Consider the following 20,502-nt stretch of genomic DNA (forward strand, 5'->3'; position numbering starts at 1 on the left):
TCAGAGCTAGGGAATTTGCCTCATTCACACAATACCGGTGATGTTACTAGAATATGAGTTGGAGAATGGAGAATTTATTCATCACTTTTATATTTCTATGGTACAGAATGATGTCTATTGATGAGCCTAACCTGCATTGTGTGTTACTATGATGACATAGCTCTCCATTTCTGATAGTGGTGGTTCCCAGTGCAGAATGACTTCTGTGGCAGTGATATTACTGGTCTTCAATCCATATGGAGGATCCACAGCTGCAACAAGAGGAAACATGAAATTGAGAGTCATATTTGGCAGCATTTTCTATAAACTTGCTAATGTTTTGAGCCCAAATAGACATATTACTAGTTGGCAAAGCTTGCACTGACCTGTCCACGAGACGATGCCAATACGCTCACTCTCTTCACGCCCCCAAACACTTCTTAAACTTATATTGTATTCTGTATGTGGCATGAGATTTGTCAGGGTAAACTGTGTTTGTTCATTCCCAATCACCACACTGTCCATTCTCCCTGCATAGAAATATTTATAGTGAATAACTTGACAAACAATGTCTCCAGAAACGCAAAGCTATGGTCCTCTTCTGATTAAAAATCTCTTTACTGTCTTATTTGACAGGTGTATGCCTTTTTTAAGATCTGTACAGGTAGGTCAGTGTACAATACAAACAAATGTTATTGGTTAATTTGTTAATTCCTTTGTTCTTTACCACGTTCTTCTTCATTTGAAGCATAAAAAACATAAGACCATTGTTTGTAGTTTTGGTTTAATGAAAACACAAAAAAAGGCAAAAAAAGACCACAATACATGAATATGAGGGAAGCACTAGCCCCATTATAATGTCTCCTCAGTACCTTTGGTAGATTGGTAAGTCAGTCTGTAGTGATGTAAAGAAGAAGGAGGTGGTCTCCACACCACAGTCAATGAATTTTCAGTAACGTTTATAACAGAGATCTCCATTGGCGGAGCCACACCTGGAGAAACAAGAATGTAGACTTTCTGGTAAGGAAACAGTGCCAATAACATTGAGAATATATGCATCCAGAAAGAAACTGCCACAGTAGAAATAATAAAATCATTTTCATCTTCATTGTGAATTGTATGTTCTGTGAGTTCTGTTGCAGACATTAAAGCAAAGTTTTGGTATTTTGCTATCTAATTAAAGTCAAATGAAGTCTACATGGCAATTCAGAAATTAATTTGGATAAGGGCCAACATATTAGCGTATGTATGTACTATTTTTTTGGGTTCCGTTAAAGGAATGCTCATAAAAAAATCTTCCTACCTGTTGTGACTGTGCCTTCCACAAGCTCTGCTCTGACAGTTTCATGAACTGGTAGAAGAGTGACCATGTATTCTGTGCAAGGCTGAAGATCTGAAAGTTTGGTTTGTCTAAATGAGGGGTCTAAAAAGAGCTGTAGAGGCTCATTGCTGTCAATAGGGTTGTAGGTTAGGATGAATTGATCTGGGGGTGGAGAAGGATCAGTCCATGAAACATTTACAGTATATGCTGTAACTGCCGAAAAATGAAGCTGTGTGATTGGGCGGAAACCTGCAGATTCAAGAAGAAAAAAAAGAATTGCCATATCATTACAGATCAATAAACCATTTTATATCTATATTTGCAATTCTAGGTAAATTTGTTGTACCATGTAAACAAGCCAAATTTTATAGTGTTAAACTGTTGATATGGAACATAATACATAAATATATAAAGTGGTGAAACATCTTTTTTGGATATCTAAGATGATAAGCACATCTGAAAAAAACTTTTTTTAAAGCTGTTGGACATTTCATGTACCTTATTGAGAAAATTGTGTTACTGGATGTTTTATTTCACTAATGTGTCGGGTAATTGCCATCTTAGTTGATGACACAATATGTGTGCATACTTTACCTTTTTCCACATAGTTGTGTTAATTTACTGATGGGCTTTTCTGTGGAATGTGATCTGATATGACAGGGTGCAGAACTGGTCAAAAATTGGGGAATTCCAGAAAAAGCAGCAGTTATAACAACCCTTATTGTGTACAGCTCTCAGTCATACAATACAAAAATCTCTATAGTTCTCTCTATTCACTAAACGAAATCAGCCCTTTGATCCAAAATTAATGATACCAATTTTGAGTTTGTGCCTGACTGAATCCAAAAATTTCACTTGTTCTCAAAAGAAGTGAAGCGACAAGAAGGAGGAATACAAGGGATTAGAAAAAAAATGGATTTTTGCACCTTGCTTTCATGTGGTTATTTCAGTTCTAGCTTCTATATATATATTTAGATGATAGATGATGTTTAATAAAAGACTTTAAATATATATATATATATATATATATATATATATATATATATATATATATATATATATATACAAGTGTATATATATATATATACACTTGTGTTTGTTTTAACATAATACAATAAAAAAAGTTTTACTTATGCAGAAATTACTATGTGGTGTATGGCAATGAAACAATATAGCCGTGCTGAAATACTGAAATGGTTCTATTTACCAAATGTCTTAAACACTTACCAGTGAACGCATCAATAGTTGTTTCCTTGCTTTGCTGTCTTCCTCTCTCTGCAAAAACAGAGATGGTATACTCTGTGCCAGGTTCTAACTCAGTAAGTTCATACTGTGAGATTTCGCTGGGCACAGTGACTTCAGAAGCCATGCCAGAGGAAGGAGTGAAAGAGATACGGTAATGGTCAATTGGACCTCTGGCTTTTGTCCAGGTCAGGGATATGCTCTTGTCTGTGGACCCAGTTACCATTAGATCCATTGGACTGTCTAACTCTATAAAACAAAATAAAATAAATTTCTACATGTATCTGGTTCACATTCTCTTAACATAATGACAACATGTGCCATCGGGCTTTGCAAAGTTCATACAACATTCACTGCCCCATTGAAAATATAGTCTAAGTCCCTATAACATTTGTGTAAACTATGGTCAATTTTATCAGGAGTCAATTAACCTGCCTGAATTTCTTTTGAAGGTTGGAGAAATATAAAAAAAACACCTATGCAAACATAGGGAGACTTGAAAACTCAATATAGTACCCTGTCTGGAATTGAACCTAAAAATGTCAACAATCACTTAAAGGAAAACTAAAAAGTAACGAAAGAAGTAAGCTAGAAATTACTCACGGCAGCACAGAAACCAGTGCAACTAGCATCAGAATTTAATAATCAGCCTTGTATCATCAGCTTATATCACAGGCCAACCTCATTGTCTGCTTCATAATTTACTGCGATCCCTAACCTTAGCTTCTCAACAGCTGTGAACAGGACAGCCATCAGGGGGGGGACAGGGGGGGAGGGTTGTAGGGGGCCCGGCCACGCCACACTTACTTGATTAGCAGGGCCCCCCATCTTTCTGAGAGCTGCTGACTTCGGGAAGGCATGGATGTTTAAGGGGCCCTGGCCACAAATTTTCTTATAATGTGGGGGGGACCCTGGCAACCAATTTTTTTTTCTCATGTAGGGTCCTAGCCACCAATATTTTTTAATGGGGGGGGCTGGCCACAAAAGGGTCCTGACCACCAATATCTTTTTATTTTTTATTAACATGTGGGATCCCTAGCCACCAATATTTTTTTTGTTTTTTTACTGTGTGGTGGGGAGGGCGGACCTGTAGGTGGGGCTTGTGGTGGGCGCAGCCCAGGGGGCCCAGGAAATGTTGTCGTATGGGGCCCTGCGATTTCTGATGGCGGTCCTGGCTGTGAATGTCGCAGACACTTTCCAAGATGGTGACCCCCTGTGACAAGTTTGAAGTCCTGGATCATTGCTGCTATTGAGAAGCTGACACTTTAGGCTGGTGTAATAATTTCTTTATATAAAATATGGCAGTTTTAGCCATATTTATTTTTATGGTTTAGTTCTCCTTTAAATAAAAAGTATATATTATAAAAGCATATCATGTGTACACATAAGCTTTATAACACATCTTTTCAATCTATACTGGGCTATTACACAGGAGAAACTGATTTTTGGATCTGTGCATTGTGTATGAACATTTCCATTTTTTCATAGATTGTAAAGTAAAAGTAGTAAAGATCCCCTTGTTTGATGAAGTGGAACAAAAGAAACCCCTTGGCAATGACTGGATCATAACAGGGACCCTTGCAGAACTTATGCAACAGCTTGATTGAATTTTAGATGGCCTGTCCAAATATCAATTGGACAGGCCATCATTTTGGCTTATACAAGAACCAATCAGCAGCCAACTTGTGAGGTGATCAAATCAGCCTCAATTGTCAGCTCTTGTATTGTCCTTTCAATTAAGTTGTGTTTTTTGTTTTTAAGTAAATACCATGAGAAACAGTCTCAAGAAATCACTATTCAGGATGCAAAGAACAAAAATGGGAGCTGAAATCTTTTCATCATGCTAATATTGAAGCACTAAGATTAGATTAGACTAACCTCATTCCTCTCTGACAATAACCTGCTGGACCCCCTACAATCTGGTTTTAAGCCCCAACACTCCACGGAAACTGCCCTGACTCGACTAACTAATGACCTTTTAACTGCTAAAGCCAACAATCATTTTTTTACTACTAATACTGCTTGATCTCTCAGCCGCATTTGATACTGTAGATCACCCTCTCCTCCTCCAGTCCCTCCAGTCGCTTGGCCTTCGTGACAAAGCCCTGTCCTGGTTCTCTTCTTACATCACCAATCGTTCCTTCAGTGTCTCCTACAATGGAGTATCATCTTCTCCCCTACCTCTTTCTGTTGGAGTTCCTCATGGCTCTGTCCTGGGACCATTACTATTCTCCCTCTATATTTCCTCCCTCGGCAAATTAATCAACTCGTATGGTTTCCACTACCACCTCTATGCTGACGATACTCAGATCTATCTCTCATCTCCTGATCTCAACCCAGAACTCCTAACTCGCGTCTCCTCCTGCCTGTCCGCTATCTCTACCTGGATGTCGCAACGCTACCTTAAATTAAACCTCTGAAATGATTCTCTATCCTCCAACTAACACCAGTAACATCCCGGAAGTATCCATCATAGTTAACAATTCCACTATCACCCCCTCTCCCCAGGCCCGGTGCCTTGGGGTTATCCTAGATTCTGCCCTGTCATTCACTCCTCATATCGAGTCACTTATTTAATCATGTCACTTCCACCTAAGGAACAAATCCAAAATACGATCATTTATCACCCAAGATGCTTCCAAAATTCTTATTCACTCTCTCATCATATCGCGTCTAGACTACTGTAACTCTTTTAATTGGCCTTTCCCTCCAGAGACTGTCACCTCTCCAGTCCCTAATGAACACTGCTGTGAGGCTCATACACCTCAGCAACCGCTCCTCCTCTGCCTCGCCATTCTGTCAATCCCTGCACTGGCTTCCATTACCTTTCAGAATCAAATTCAAATTAATGACACTGACTTTCAAAGCACTTCATAACTCTGCCCCACCCTACATCTCTGAACTCATCTCTATATACTCACCCAATCGCTTACTACGCTCCTCTACTGACCTGCTACTCAACTCTTCTCTCATTACCTCCTCACATGCTCGCATTCAAGACTTTGCAAGGGCTGCACCCCTCCTCTGGAACTCTCTCCGACTTTCTCCCAACCTTTCTGCTTTCAAGAATTCTTCGAGAAGCCTACCCTCACTCTGCTTAACTACCAAACGCAACACCACATACAATAACACTTTTCTCACCCACTTAATTCGATCTTGCCCACTCCCACACCTTGTGTATTACTCCCTTCTCTTAAGAGTGTATGCCTATGCATAGGGCCTTCCTCACTTTTTTGTACCTGTATTGACTGTGATGTATGTAACGCCATATGTTCTATGTATATAATTCATGTGATTTAGTTGTATTATCACATTTACTTTACAGTGCTACGCAATATGTTGGCTCTATATAAATACATGTAAATAATAAAAAAATAATAGATGCTTTGTATATGTTTATACCTGGTTTATTTCGCGCTTAAGTGAAATATAAGGAGGATAGCATCCAATTAAAAGGGCACATTATCTGCTTGACTTGACTTCCCTGAAAAACCCCCCCACTGCTCTACAAGCTGTATCTATTATCGTTACTTCTAAATGAATGTTTTACACATACCATATTTGCTTAGCACTTCCAGGTTTAATGTTAATGTTTCTAAAATATATTATCTTTGCAATTGCCACAGTTCTGGTTCTATATTTATTTTGTGAATAGTGTAGTTGTGATGGACAATTTATTCTAGCTAAATGGAGCTCTTAATGACTGCTTACTAGCAGGTTATTCAGCAATTATGTTTTAAACATTTACTTTGGAGAGAAAGATATAAACATTATTGCTTTCATTATCTAGCACTTTCAACAATAGTTTTTACCAAGGAATATGATGGATTTTTCTTCTCTTCTTCAATTCACTCAGCTGAGGTGACACCTCTGTAATCAAACTTTCCTCTTGTAGATCTTGGGACATTTGGCACCCAAATCACAGCAAGTTGTAGGCCATTAAGCAATACAATTAGTGTGATTGCTATTTCTTAGAACATTTATATTAAGTATCCACAAAAGAAGCATTTTTATTCTCCAGCTTTCACCTTTTTAAAGGTTTCAGGGAACAGTACAGACATAAGGTTAATACAAAGGTGAATTGTAGTAGATTGCAAGGTTTTGCCATATATTTATTCTCCACCTACATTCATATTGTAACAGACTTCACATTGTCTATGATAGATGGAGTGTCCTATTTATGAACCATCCTTGAACTTATAAAATGCTTATACAACTAACATTATTTACAATAAACAGAAATACACTGTAAAACTCATAGTTTAAGGGACAGAAACGAAGTATTCTAGCTAATTGTGGGAAGGCCGTCTCTACTGATGGGCGAATGTATTCGCCAGGCATGGATTTGCGGCAAATGTACCGATTTAGCTGAATGTTTTCGTGAAAATTCACCGTGGGAAAACACACGTCAAATTATTCAGATGCCCATTGACTTTAATGCAAAAATTTTCACGCGCATAAAAATAAATATGTATCTCAATAAATAACAGAATCTAGCTCAATATTGTTAATATGCAATGCAGCCACCAGTGTGTTGCAACACAAATCTGTGTGTGTCTTGATCCATAGAAATTAAACAATAAAACTCAGAATGTGGCTCATCCACTCTCTGGGGCAAATTTACTAAAGGGGCGAAGTGACTAACACTGGGGAAAATTCGCCAGTGTGACGTAATTTCAGAACTTTGCCAATTTACTAATGGTACTGGAGTAACTTTACTAGCGAAGGAGATAGACTCTAGTGTTACTTCACTCCCTAGGGCCAGGCAAATTTGCGCTCTGGCGAATGAATGTAACTACGCAAATTCACTAACATGCGGATTTTACTGAACGTTACCTCTTGCGCCAGATTTGCCTTCGCCACCTCAGACCAGGCGAAGTGCAATAGAGTAGATAGGAGTTTTTTCTAAGTCCCAAAAAACGCTGGCATCTTTTCCTTTTTTCAGGGTAATAGGCTGCAAAAGAACGTACATTTTTTTGGGGGTAACCAGCTTCCCCCCTACATTTCCTAACATATGGCCCATAAACTATACACTGGGCTCATGTGAAGGGCAATATAACAACTCTATTTTCTTTTATTAAGGGTTCCCTGGGCTTGTGTAGTGTAATGTATTTGATGCAACATATATGTTCATTGAACTTTAACTTCCTGCCGTATGCAAATTAGCCAACGCTATCGCAACTTTGCTTTGCTTGGCGCAGTAAGGCTAGCGCAACTTTGCCAGCATTTGACGCCCTAGACGCAACTTCGGATTTTAGTGAATTAGCGATGTCCCGGCAAAGCTATGCCTGGCGAATTTTTGGAGGTTAGTATATTTGCCCCCAAGTTGGGATTAGCAATTTACAAGGTTCCTGATTTCAAAACAGCTCCATATAGTCTTAACCTTAACTGGGAAGTCTCTTGCTTATTGATGAATGAATTTTTTATCGCCAGGCACAAATTCACGGAAAATTTCCTCGTTTAGCCACCAGCGAATAAATTCGGAAACTGCGGTGAATTTCGTTATTGAAAAATCCACTGCAAAAAAAAATAAATTGTCGCCCGTCAGAATAGTCGCATGCATAAAATGGTTGCACGTCAAAATAATTTGGACGCCCTCTGACTTTAATGCATTTTGACAAAATAATCACGTGTGAAGAAATTGTAGCTCGCATCAAAATTGTCGTGCATCAAAATGATTTTGATGCCTATTGACTTTAATGTGTTTAGTGAATTTTTCTGTAAATTTGCTAATTTTTCAGCGAAGCAAAACTGCACAGATTCGCCCATCACTAGGGGGCACATTTACCTAGGGTTGAATATTGAGGGTCAATTAACCCTCGATATTCGACCGTTGAAGTAAAATCCTTTGACTTCGAATCGAAGTCGAAGGATTTACCGCTATTCCTACGATCGAACGATCGAAGGAATAATCGTTCGATCGAATGATTAAATCCTTCGATCGAACGATTAAATCCTTTGAATCGAACGATTAAATCCTTTGAATCGAACGATTAAATCCTTTGAATCGAACGATTAAATCCTTTGAATCGAACGATTAAATCCTTTGAATCGAACGATTAAATCCTTTGAATCGAACGATTAAATCCTTTGAATCGAACGATTCGAAGGATTTTAATCCATCGATCGAAGGATATTCGTTCGATCAGAAAATTGTTAGGAAGCCTATGGGGACCTTCCCCATAGGCTAACATTGGCCTCGGTAGGTTTTAGGTGGCGAACTAGGGGGTCGCAGAATTTTTTAAAGAGATTTGAAGGTCGTAGTCGAAGTAGCCCATTCTATCGTCGAAGTAGCCATATTCGACCATTCGAAATTCAAACTATTTTTCCTCTATTCCTTCACTCAAACTAAGTAAATGGGCCCCTAGATCTGATTTTATATTAATATAAACAGTACCTCAATGTAAACATGTATGTACTATATATATAGATATACTGTATGTATAATATGGCATATATGGCATAATACCCTTATATCTTTGCTCTTAATGTGTGAATATTGCATAAAAACACCACAAGATATGAGAAGTGATTAATATTCAACATATAGTAATAGTGGTTGTGTTACTTTGATTTGAAGGATTGATTGATATCACATGTGGTGTTTATTAGATATTTATTTATGTATGTGTAAGAGGAAACATATCACTCTGAAAAAGGCCCCAGGAGGGAATGAAACACGTTAGGTGTTGAGAGCATTATTAGTTTGTTGTCATTATGAATGCTGTTTTAAATTTGGCAAATAAATGTGTGTTTCTTTTTAAGAAAATGAATCTGGACTGAAATAGTTTCTTCTTTTAAATCCTGTTATCTAAAACCAAGGGCAACATCTTGGGGACATTCATTGGCCTTTATCAAGACCTCAGCATTACGTTTATATATGTGAAAAGGGCGTAACAAATTCAATGTAGTTATGTGTTTTCTCAATCTACAAAGCATGTGAACTATGATGCATGTCAGGGGGATTACAGAGATGTAATGAAAGCATAGTAGTTACTGAATTATCTGGGACCTAGTCTAATGCACAATATTTGTTTTTATTTCCTTTTTTTGGTAGGTGCTACATTCATTAATTGTTGGCATAAAATATCTCTAAAGGTACCTCTTTTACATTTAAAACCCTTATTACAGTCTATTAAGTGTATTCAAGTTTTCTTAAGCCAAATGAAACATGGCAGTAACACAAAGGCAAATGGTGATTTATTTAGGAATAATGCTTTAATATTTTTGTCAGCTTACAAAAATCAAGTTTGCTTCCAACATTTTAAAATCAGCGATTTAGGCTTTTTCTTTACCATCAGACCCACGTCTGTGTTTATTCTACCATTTATGGCTCAGTAGTCAACAGAAGTTAAGAGTTGGAAGAACAGCTGGAGATATATGTTATTTCAAGCCTAAGAACGATATATACCAACTGCCTCCTTACTCATTGCTCCTACCCTAATATTCTCATGGTTACTGCCAGTGCTTTAATGTTTTTAGCTGTTACAATTTTCTTCAGATGACAGGGAAGAAACAGAGTTTCACAATATGAAAAATGTAATGAGCCCACACACACATTACACACTTTAATTACTTGACATTCTAGCAAACACACATCACTTGCAAGGGATTATAATAACCTTTGCTGGTTTTCATTATAAAGAGGGGGGCATACAGTCACAATACAAACAGAAAAACAGTAATATCAATTACAGAGATAGCTTACAGAAAAAATACTTTTCCTCTGTGCCTTGAGGTGAATGAATAAATTGCATCAGCAAGTCAGTCTTTGGTTCCCAGTATTTAAAAATATGCCTTGAAATATGCATTGTTTATGTGAAGGGATTATTGTCCATTTATTTTCTGTCAAGTATACATTTGTGCATGCTCTGACTAATGTGTTCCACAACATTTATTCTCCATATGTTTATATACACATGAATGAGAGCTGTGACATTGCTTGTCAAGGCTGGGAAAGGTTCAATAGACACCAGGAGAAGAGCACTTCTAGTCTTCCCATATATATATATATATATAGGGGCAGATTTATCAAGAGTCGAATTTTGACCATCGAATTCTAAAAAATTAGAATATCGAATTTGAAGTTTTTACACCGAATTTGGCAATCCCACGATCGAATAAAAATCGTTTGATCGAACGATTAAATCGTTGGAATCGAACGATTTTTATTCGATGTGTAAAGACTTAGAAAAAGTTTGTAGAAGGTCCCCATAGGCTAACATAGCAATTCGGCAGGTTTAATTTGGCGAAGTATTGAAGTCGAAGTTTTTTTAAAACGAAACGTCAGCCCAGTGCTCGCCATGGAATTAAACATTTTTTGAATCTTATCAGACTTGTGAGTGCGGATCTTTCTGGAAGAAATGTATATATATATATATATATATATATATATATATATATATATATATATATATATATATATATATATATATATATATATATATGAACAGTATATAGAAATAATAGTTTGCTTAGCCAATGAATACTTCTTTGAGCATATTCAAGCAAGGGAGTGCATCTTTTAGCATTAGATAATGTTTTGACTTATGCCTCGATATTCACAAACTGTATCCTTCTTGATGATTTTCTTTGCACAAAGAATGTAATGTATAGTGCAATTTATTTTTGCAAATTCAATTTTACCTTCTTCAAACCATGGGCCAGATTCAGTTCAGTGGGAACAAGTTGGTTTATCACATGAATAGTCAAGGACTCTCCAAATTCAGTTCGAGTTTTTTTCCCATAGACTTCAATAGAGTTTAAATGAGATACGTTTTTCTGAATTGAATTGCATCTCAAATTCAGTCTTGACCATTTCTTTTCACGTGATAAACCCTTTTCTCACTAAACTGAATCTGACCCCATGCTTTCTAAACATACCATAGGCATGACAGCTGCTAAATTATTCAGTGGCAATGACCTATGGTACTTGCAAGATGCTATAAAGGGTTGGGCTAACCAACCTGTGTTCTTGATGTGTTGAAATTCCTCGAGCATCTCCACAGAGACCACTTCTATACCCTTTACAGGAGATAGCTACAGAAGGTAGGCCCACTCTAAGTAACATAGTTACTGTTAGCGATGGGCAAATTTATTCGGCAGGCGCGAATTCACGGTGAATTCCAGCAATTCGCGAAACTGCCGTGAAAAATTCCAGGCGTCAAAAAAGCAGACGCCGGTATCAAACACAGATGCCGTTTCGAAATTTTTTTGCCGTTTCGCGAATTTCACAGTAAATTCGCAATTTTTTTGGCGAAGCGCAACGCTAGTTACTGTGTCCCTGATTTTAAGTGGTAATTTGTTGCTGTCATTCGTATCTTTACAAAGTTCATTGGGAGCATATGTTATTGAATCTATTTCCCAGAATACCCAGACATCACTATCCTTGAGGACTGTGTAATATGACTCTGGTTATCCCATGGGATAATTAATGTCATAAGAGCCAGGAGCATCCTGCAATGTGGTTATTTAAATGGTGGAATGAATATCAAAATTTCTAAATAACCTTTCAAATTCAAGCCAATGTTTTGTTGCCTTGTAAATATTATATTAAGTATAAAAACATAGACTTGTTCTGTTCAAGCCTTGGCCTAACTCAAGACACACTAACATTACTCACCAGTACGTGCATTCATTGTTGCTGGAGCACTCTTGAGATTATGGCGGATGGCAGAAATTCCTATACCATATTCTGTTCCTGGGATCAGATCTTGCCCATAGATGGAAACAAAGAGGGTATAAGAAAATGTTTGCATTCTTTGGATAACACACCAAACAGTTGGTAAATGTCACAGAGCTTACAATTCTGAATTTGGCTTTAGATTGGGTTAAAAATCAGGCATTACTCAATGTCAATGTAAAGACAGACCTTTATACATTAAAATGTTCTAAAATACTGTTATTAGCATTTCATATTAAATGTCACAAGTTTAAATCTATTTTTTGGCTTACAAAAAATATTTCTTTGGTTTACAAGAAACATTTTTAAGTCCATAAATACGAGGATGCTGACACCCTAGACACAGAAATGATTGCCTCATTGTATGATTCATGTCACTTAACTCCCATTTCAAGAAAGAGCTGATAAGCAACTAGCTATAACAAGGCTGAGCAACTCATGTTAAAAAATGTGCTGTCTACATGTAATTAAACTGACATTTTGCAGCATCAGTTCATTTTTTGACGTTGGTTCCATCTTAGCACCTCAAAGGCAACGAAACAGTCATAAAACAATCACACGATTTAATGATCACCACAGTGTACCAAGGAGAAGATGAAGTTCATAGATGTGATTGAATGAACCAATGATGCATTCGATGGATGCATGTCACATTTTGTTAAAAGATATTTTGATGTGCCAGTCTTATTATAGTAATAGAAAGCATTAAAGCAACTTGAATAACCCCTATATATGCAACAGGCTCCATTCAACTGCCAGCCTCTGATAATTTGATTGTGTGGACCTATTATTCCTATTGTTAAAATATTTGTTGCCAAAAGGTTGGGCGATTCTGTAAAAAGAAGCCATAGCTCCGATTATAAGATAAATCTTGCGTATGACAGGCTAGGTTAGCAAGATTTCACTGCATGGCCATTAATCATACACAGCAAAGCCAGCAAGACCACGAGTGAGCAGCATTCCACATACTCTAACAAGCTGTTTGATTCTGGGAACTGATAAATGGACAGGGTAGTGAGAATTGTGCCCTCTATCTCTGACTCTCCAGGGTTCTGGAACTATAGTACCATATTTTACAGACAAAGTATACATCTTTTTACATTTGCCAAAATGTAAAAGGTCACAGCTGCCAATATAATATATCCCATAACTGGCTCCGCTTTACCTACAGTAGTACTTCCTAATCTTGATCAGAATTATCCCTTTTGATATAAAGCAGAAATCATTAGACCCAGAAGGATAATCAAACATTCATGTAGACTTGGACTGCTGGCTGCAGGAACACGTGGAATTGTATAGGCTGTGAAAGGCACTGTACAAAAATGGCATTATAGGAAAAAAATATCAATAGTATTTGGGGATGGGGGGAAACCACACCGTCATACCTTTTAAAAGTGTGTAATATATAATTATCATGTAATATTCTATAGGATACAAGAATGCTCTTTCATTCCTAAAAGCCATAGTTTTATTCAATTCCTAAACATTGCAGTCAAGGCATAGTATTCTGTGAAGTAGTAAATAGAGTAAGGAAAAGTAAGGAAACTTTCTGTATGGTACTGTACCTTTGGTTGAAGTGTTTATCCTAAACCAAACACTCCAATAACCAGTTATATACTTATAAATACTTGATTATTCATAGGAGTTTGGCAGTGGGTAAAAAATGTTGGTTCAGACTGCATCCTCTGCCACCCCATGATGTTATAAGAATACCTGGAACAGCTCTGGCCATAGTTTGTGCAACATATTGGGCTGGAGATAAGGGATTACCACTTACATACCTCAGAACATGTTAGTAAAGCCACTGAATATGATATATGAGTGTCTTTGTCAGCTACAAAGGTATTTTTGAAAATGTATTGAACTAACTTATTACTAACACATTACAATAAGAGTAGGGATAAATAAAATCCAAGCAACTTGTTTCATAGATAATTCAGGGCAGTGGACCCCGAACCAGTGGCTTATAAACCAATCCCTTGGATGTTTCTCTCAGTGGCCTCAGCAGGTGCTTATTTTCAGATTCCAGGAGGCAAGTTTTAATTGCATAAAAATTAGGTGAACTGCAAGTAGAGCTTCCTGTAGGCTGCTAGCCCACATAGGGGCTGCCAAAGGACTTTTTCATGCTTGTGTTGTTCCCTAACTCCTTTTACCTCTGAATCTGGCTCATGGGTAAAAAGTTTGGGGACCCCTGCTTTAGGGTAATGGCATGTAAAGGCAAGATGCCTGAAATTGCCCTCTAATGGTGCCTATGAGAACCTGAAAGCAACAGCACCAGTGGTTGCTCTTGCCTGAAAATGAATGTTGATGTTTCTCATCAGGGCTAATTGTGGGTGATTTGGGGTGTCTTAGTCCTACATGTCTTGGCTTCTGAACAGATGAGTGTAATTACAGTTTCAACCAAAACGTTTACAAACAACAGTATCAAAATGAGGGGTTGATTTACCATTAGCTGTGTATTGTTTTAAGAGAGCTAGTGGTGCCTAATGTCTGCAACCTTAACCCCCCATGTGATTTTCAACAGAAATTAACAATTAAGATGGGTTGAACAAACTATCAGCGCTGATAAATGTGCCAATTTGCAAGAAATGTTCCTTTTACTATAAATTGTCCTTGAATGTTTTGATAAGTCTGCACAGTGAAGACTTTCGAATATCTATTTCATGGTCAAGATAAACTTTTATAATTTGTGATTCCCTAAAAAATGTATTCCAATTATAGTACAGTATATTTTTATATTAAATTAGCTTAATGATGCTTAGCAGCAAAAGGTGTAATTGGAAAATCATTTTTACAAAGCAGGTATTCAAGCTCAATCTAGTATTGCTTATTAAAGCAGAGCAGCCATAGGAGCCGTTCATGTATTGCTGTTCCTTGCACCCTCCCTCCTTTTGTTCCTGTGTTTCACCCCATCCCCAAAGCATTTGTAAGTATATCATGGTAAATGGGGCAGTGGAAGTATCTGAGAAAAACCTGAGGCCATGCAATGCATATTTATGTCACGGACAAACCTCAAAATATGTAGATCTTCAAAATCCAAATAATAATTTTTTCTATCTCTGTGTAAAAACTCTATGTAAAAAAAAGAGTAGAGCTAGAAAATGTACTTGCATTCACAGGTTAACTCATAATATTTAAAGCTCTAGAGTAAATTTAAAGAAAGAAAATTAGAAAACGGTTGGTTAATATGCTTCTTTATTCCGGGGCATTCTTTGTAAACAAACAGCTCTCATACAAGATACTACAGGGAAAAGCCAATGTACATTTCTGCTGACAGAACCCTCTGTATCAAAAAGTCAAACAATGGCCAGTTAATCTTCATAATACAGAAGAGTCGACACTGAAAAGTGTAATCCTATGATACAGCAGACAGATAATTCAGGGGATCACAGCTCCTCTGAAATGCCGTCCTCTGTTAAACTGACCCCTTTGTAACACCTACAAGGCTGTATCACAGTTATAATAAGTATTTCTTATCTTTCTTTTTTGAACTGTCTTTTCCATTATTGTTGACGGCAAGACATTCTCCCACTCGGCGAAGCATGCAGACATATGAGGTTCCTATAAGTAATCTCTCTATGAAACCTTTCTATTTTGTACAGAAATCACTTTTAGAATCCTGCGACGGAATTGTCACCCACGTATTGTCCTCCCTCCTTGAGATGATTGAAATTCTTGCTGGAAAAAATGATTCCTCTTCATAAGAATCAAGAGCTTGTTTGTGTCTCTTTCAATATTCTGGATTGAGGTAACTAAATAAAGGTTATCGGGACACTTTCCTAGCAAGTCAAACACATACATTTATTTGCATGTGGCATTTCATGCTGGGGGTTATTTATATACCATTCATAGATCCAACCTGGGCTGGCTGCATAAAAAACTTCTCTAATTGTAGCAAATATGATTGTCTGATCTCCTGACAACATGGGCAAAGGGGACATATTTGGACAAGATGTCATTAATCATTATATGCCCCTAAAGTTGACACTAAATTTGGGAACTAGATAATAACAAAAACACATTTATCAGTTAAATGAGTGGATTAAAAAGACTATTTTCCCATGTGGACCATGCTTGCTATAGGAACCCACAATTCTCTTATGGTTAAAGCCAGGTCTAATGTATTCATGCATAGCTATCTTTTGCAGTAATGTTTGAGGGCACACCTGTGACCATAATTATCATTTCTGTAATGTTTATTCATATAAATGTGATTCTGGAGTGTTGACTATGATCAACACAGATGGATTTGGTGTCATTTTTATTTCTAAACTACACTGTTTACATTGCAAAGAATTAACTCTACCATTTAAAATGCTATTCTTGAACCAACTTGCAATACAGCAGTAAAGAGTGACTGAAATTTATCAGAGCACAAGTCACATGACCCAAGGGCACCTGGGAAACTGACAAAATGTCTAAACCCATGCCAAATTTCAAAATTAAACATAAAAAAATATCTTTGCTCTTTTAAGAAATTGATTTCCTTGCAGAATTCTGCTGGAGCAGCACTATTAACTGATGTGCTTTGAAAATAACATGTTGCAGAAGTGAACATTTACCATACACTATACATACTCTTTTAAAATTGTATTTTACATATAGGGGCAGATTTATCAAGGGTCAAATTTCGAAGTAGAAAAAGCTTTGAAATTCGACAATCGAATTGGAATAGTTTGACTTCGAATATCGAAGTCAACGTTTTTTTACATCGAATTTAGCCATTTGCGGTCGAAGAAAAAGTCGACCGATTTTTCTTTGACTTCCAAAAACTTAGAAAAATGCTCTAGAAGGTCCCCTCTAGAAGGCTAAAATAGCACTTCGGCAGGATTAATTTGGCAAAGTATTGAAGTCGAAGTTTTTTTAAAGAGACAGTACTTCGATTAGCGAATGGTCGAATATTCAAACTATTTTACTTTGAATCGGATTCGAAGTCAAAGTTTAAGTCGTAGTATCCTATTCGATGGTTGAAGCATCCAAAAAATTACTTCGCATTTTTTTACTTTGAAAATTCCCTCGAATTCATTTCGAACCTTGATAAATCTGCCCCTAAGATTCATAATTTTGTTGTTGAAACTAATTATATCTATCTTACGCACCGCCGTACATGGCTTTGTAAGCTTCTATAATTTTAAATAGTAGTGTGCGCTGCCGACATATATACAACCTAAGATTCATAATCCCAGTCACGTGACATTAAAAAAATGTTTTTGATTCCATACTATAAAATGGGTTTCTGTCTCAGTACTATAAAATTAGTTTTGGATCAATACTATAAAAATGGGGATATATGATCATTTTGAAGTGCTTTGGGGTTAAAAACAAATGTAATTACCTGCTGTATAGCAGATTGTCTTTAACATGTTCAGAAAGTGCTAGAAATATCTATATATAATATGCCTGAAGCATGATGTCTGTGTAAAGGGAAGTTTCCATTTCTATTCACTGAAAATGTAACCTTGGTGACCTTATGGATGCAATATATCAGAGCACTTAAACGCACCATTATGAAGAGCACAACTCTTAGAGGAATAAGTAAAAGGAACAAAAATAGAACTAAATACAGTATGATACAGAACTTCAATAAGTATTCCTGGCCTGCTGACCCTATAGCACAGCTTTATACAAGCTATAGCAAAGAAGTCCTGCTGCGAGCAAGCAATACATAAGACTTTTACTGGATTATGATATGAAGCAGCTCAGTGAACTGTAATGTAGATGCCATGGAAGGACTGGCCTATCTCCATTTTTCATCTTACTGAGATGGAGAAGCTGACAGTACAGGTACAGGTATGGGATTCATTATCCAGAAACTCGTCCTCCAGAAAGTTCCAAATTATAGGAAGGTCATATCCCACAGAGTCATTTTAAACAAATAAATATACATTTTTAAAGCATTTCCCTTTTCTATGTGACAATAAAACAGTAACGTGTGCTTGATCCCAGCTATGTTATCATTTATCCATACTGGGGGCAAAACAATCCTGCAGGGTTTATTTTATGTTTATATATTTTTGGCAGAAGATCCAGATTACAGAAAGATCCCTTATCTGGAAAACCCCTGGTCCCAAACATTCTGGACGACAGGTCCCATACCTGCATTTAATGGTGTTCATCATATTTATTCAGGATATCCTCTTCATTAACAAATAGTACAATAGCCAATAAACTTGGGACTATGATCACATCTTTAAACCCTTAAACCCTTTATTTCTTGTCATTTACAGCTCCTCTGGGCATAGATCAGGCAGTTTGCACCTGACCCAGATGCACTTTTATTCTGTATGTGGCAGAACTTTGTTCACGAGACACATTTAATACAACATGGGACACTATACATAGAATTATTGTGTCAATAATATATCACTAAACTGCTTCTAGGTTATTTTCATACAGTATAGTTACAGGTAATGTATGTACAAATATAAACAAAGTGCAAAATATTTTTGACATATCTATTACATACCTGTAAGTGTAGCTTTAGTGGTCTGGCCAGAGTTTCTTGGCACAATGAGTTCATGGTACTGATCCCCAGCAAGGGTACTATAGACTACGCGGTAGCCCTCGCCCTCGGCCTCGCTGTTATCCCACTCTAATTCCAATGTGGATGAGGCATGGGAAATCACTCGAAGATTTTTTGGAGCATCTAACTCTGGATCAGCAGTGAAGGTGATAGGTGGGAGAAAATTTAAAAGAACATTATCATTCTATTTTCTTAAATGAAGTTAATGCATTTATATATTCGAAAGGTTCTTTGTTTAATTTTGCCTCCGATAAACCCATTAATCACTCCAATTGCCCTTGTTAATGCTGGTATCTCCAGTCATCAGATGTAAATGAATGCTCCATTGTAAATAATGTGCCAACCAATTAAGTACCTGTGGTGAAAGTAGCACGGACTGGTTCACTCTCAGTGTCTCCCCGCACGCCTCGAATTGATATTTCGTAGTGTGAACCTGGACGCAGAACCTGCATGGAATACTGGCTCAAAGGAGGCTGAAGACGAAAGGTGGTCTTTTCCCCTTCTCCATTTATAGGTCCATAGTCAAGCCTAATGAAGTCTAATTTTGCTCTAGCTGTTGTCCACTCCACAAATGCAACTGTATCAGAAACATCACGAACCAGGATATTGGTAGGCCCATCAATGGCTAAGGGTAAACAAAAAGCACAAATTCCAAATTAGCATCTATCTTTGTGATCACTGGTGAACAATTGTTCTCTTTCTTATAATAATATATATATATGATATATATATAATGACAACATTCATAGGACTTGTGTCAATATACTCCTGCAGAACGAACAATATGAAAGTGTAAGCAGTGTGTTTGGATGCAAGTACCTTTAATGAATAGCATTAGTAAGTGCACAGCCATAAAATCCATTTGAGCTCAGGCGCATTTCCACTTGAATTCATAAATGTGTATTTACGTGTGTTTCTGTGTGTAGTCTACCATAGAAATGCAGAGCAAAATCCATTAAGTTTAACCCCTCCAAATGAACTCCAGTGTGTATATATATATATATATATATATATATATATATATATATATATATATATATATATATATACATGTGTCTAAAGTCCTTTTGCTCTACAATAAAGTGAAGTTTTTTTTTAAGTCCTGCAAGTGCAGATCTCTGGAGGTATATATATATATATATATATATATATATATACACGAATAAGATCCGCACTCACAGGAATTATGCAGAGATTGTAATTGTTGATACTGCACCCAGGCGTTTGAAACTATTTTATCGAGAGTGCTGGCTTCATGGAGGACTATATATATATATATATATATATATATATATATATATATATATATATATATATATATATATATATATATATATATATATTCAGTATTTCTCTCTCTCATTCACAATTTAAGGAGTGTGCTGATCCTTAATCTTTATATACCAAATCATTGATTGTGCACATCTGATCATTGGAAGTCTGCTTATACCGACCTATCTAGACACTCACATATATAAAATATATATACTGATACCTATATTAAGTGGCCGATTTATGAAGATGCAACTTTTTTGGATCTGTTTTTTTGACACCAAAAAATTAGTGTTATTCTGGATTAATTATGCAACAATACTCTGAAAAACCTCTAAAACCACTTAAATTTGACCTTTAATAAATAGGCCTCCAAAATGTTCATAGGCCTCCACCTGTAATCTTAAAATCACAATAACCTTAATATTATGCTTGTTCCAACAGGAACAAGCAAAATATAATATAATAATATAAGGGATGAGC

General features: G+C 36.7%; 1 protein-coding gene across 1 annotated transcript in view; it reads right to left on the reverse strand.

The window, feature by feature from the left end:
• Positions 1–20,502, reverse strand: part of LOC108713537 (tenascin-R) — a 199,830-nt gene that overhangs the window by 43,646 nt on the left and 135,682 nt on the right. The window contains exons 7-14 of the mRNA XM_041590489.1: positions 19,103–19,372; positions 18,691–18,876; positions 12,165–12,254; positions 2,528–2,791; positions 1,283–1,549; positions 852–971; positions 366–509; positions 132–251 (exon numbers count right to left, since the gene is read on the reverse strand). Of these exons, the coding sequence (XP_041446423.1) occupies positions 132–251; positions 366–509; positions 852–971; positions 1,283–1,549; positions 2,528–2,791; positions 12,165–12,254; positions 18,691–18,876; positions 19,103–19,372 (1,461 nt within the window). The remainder of the gene's footprint in view (positions 1–131; positions 252–365; positions 510–851; positions 972–1,282; positions 1,550–2,527; positions 2,792–12,164; positions 12,255–18,690; positions 18,877–19,102; positions 19,373–20,502) is intronic.

The sequence above is a fragment of the Xenopus laevis genome, chromosome 4L, assembly GCF_017654675.1.
Source record: "Xenopus laevis strain J_2021 chromosome 4L, Xenopus_laevis_v10.1, whole genome shotgun sequence".
Taxonomy (NCBI): Eukaryota; Metazoa; Chordata; class Amphibia; order Anura; family Pipidae; genus Xenopus; species Xenopus laevis.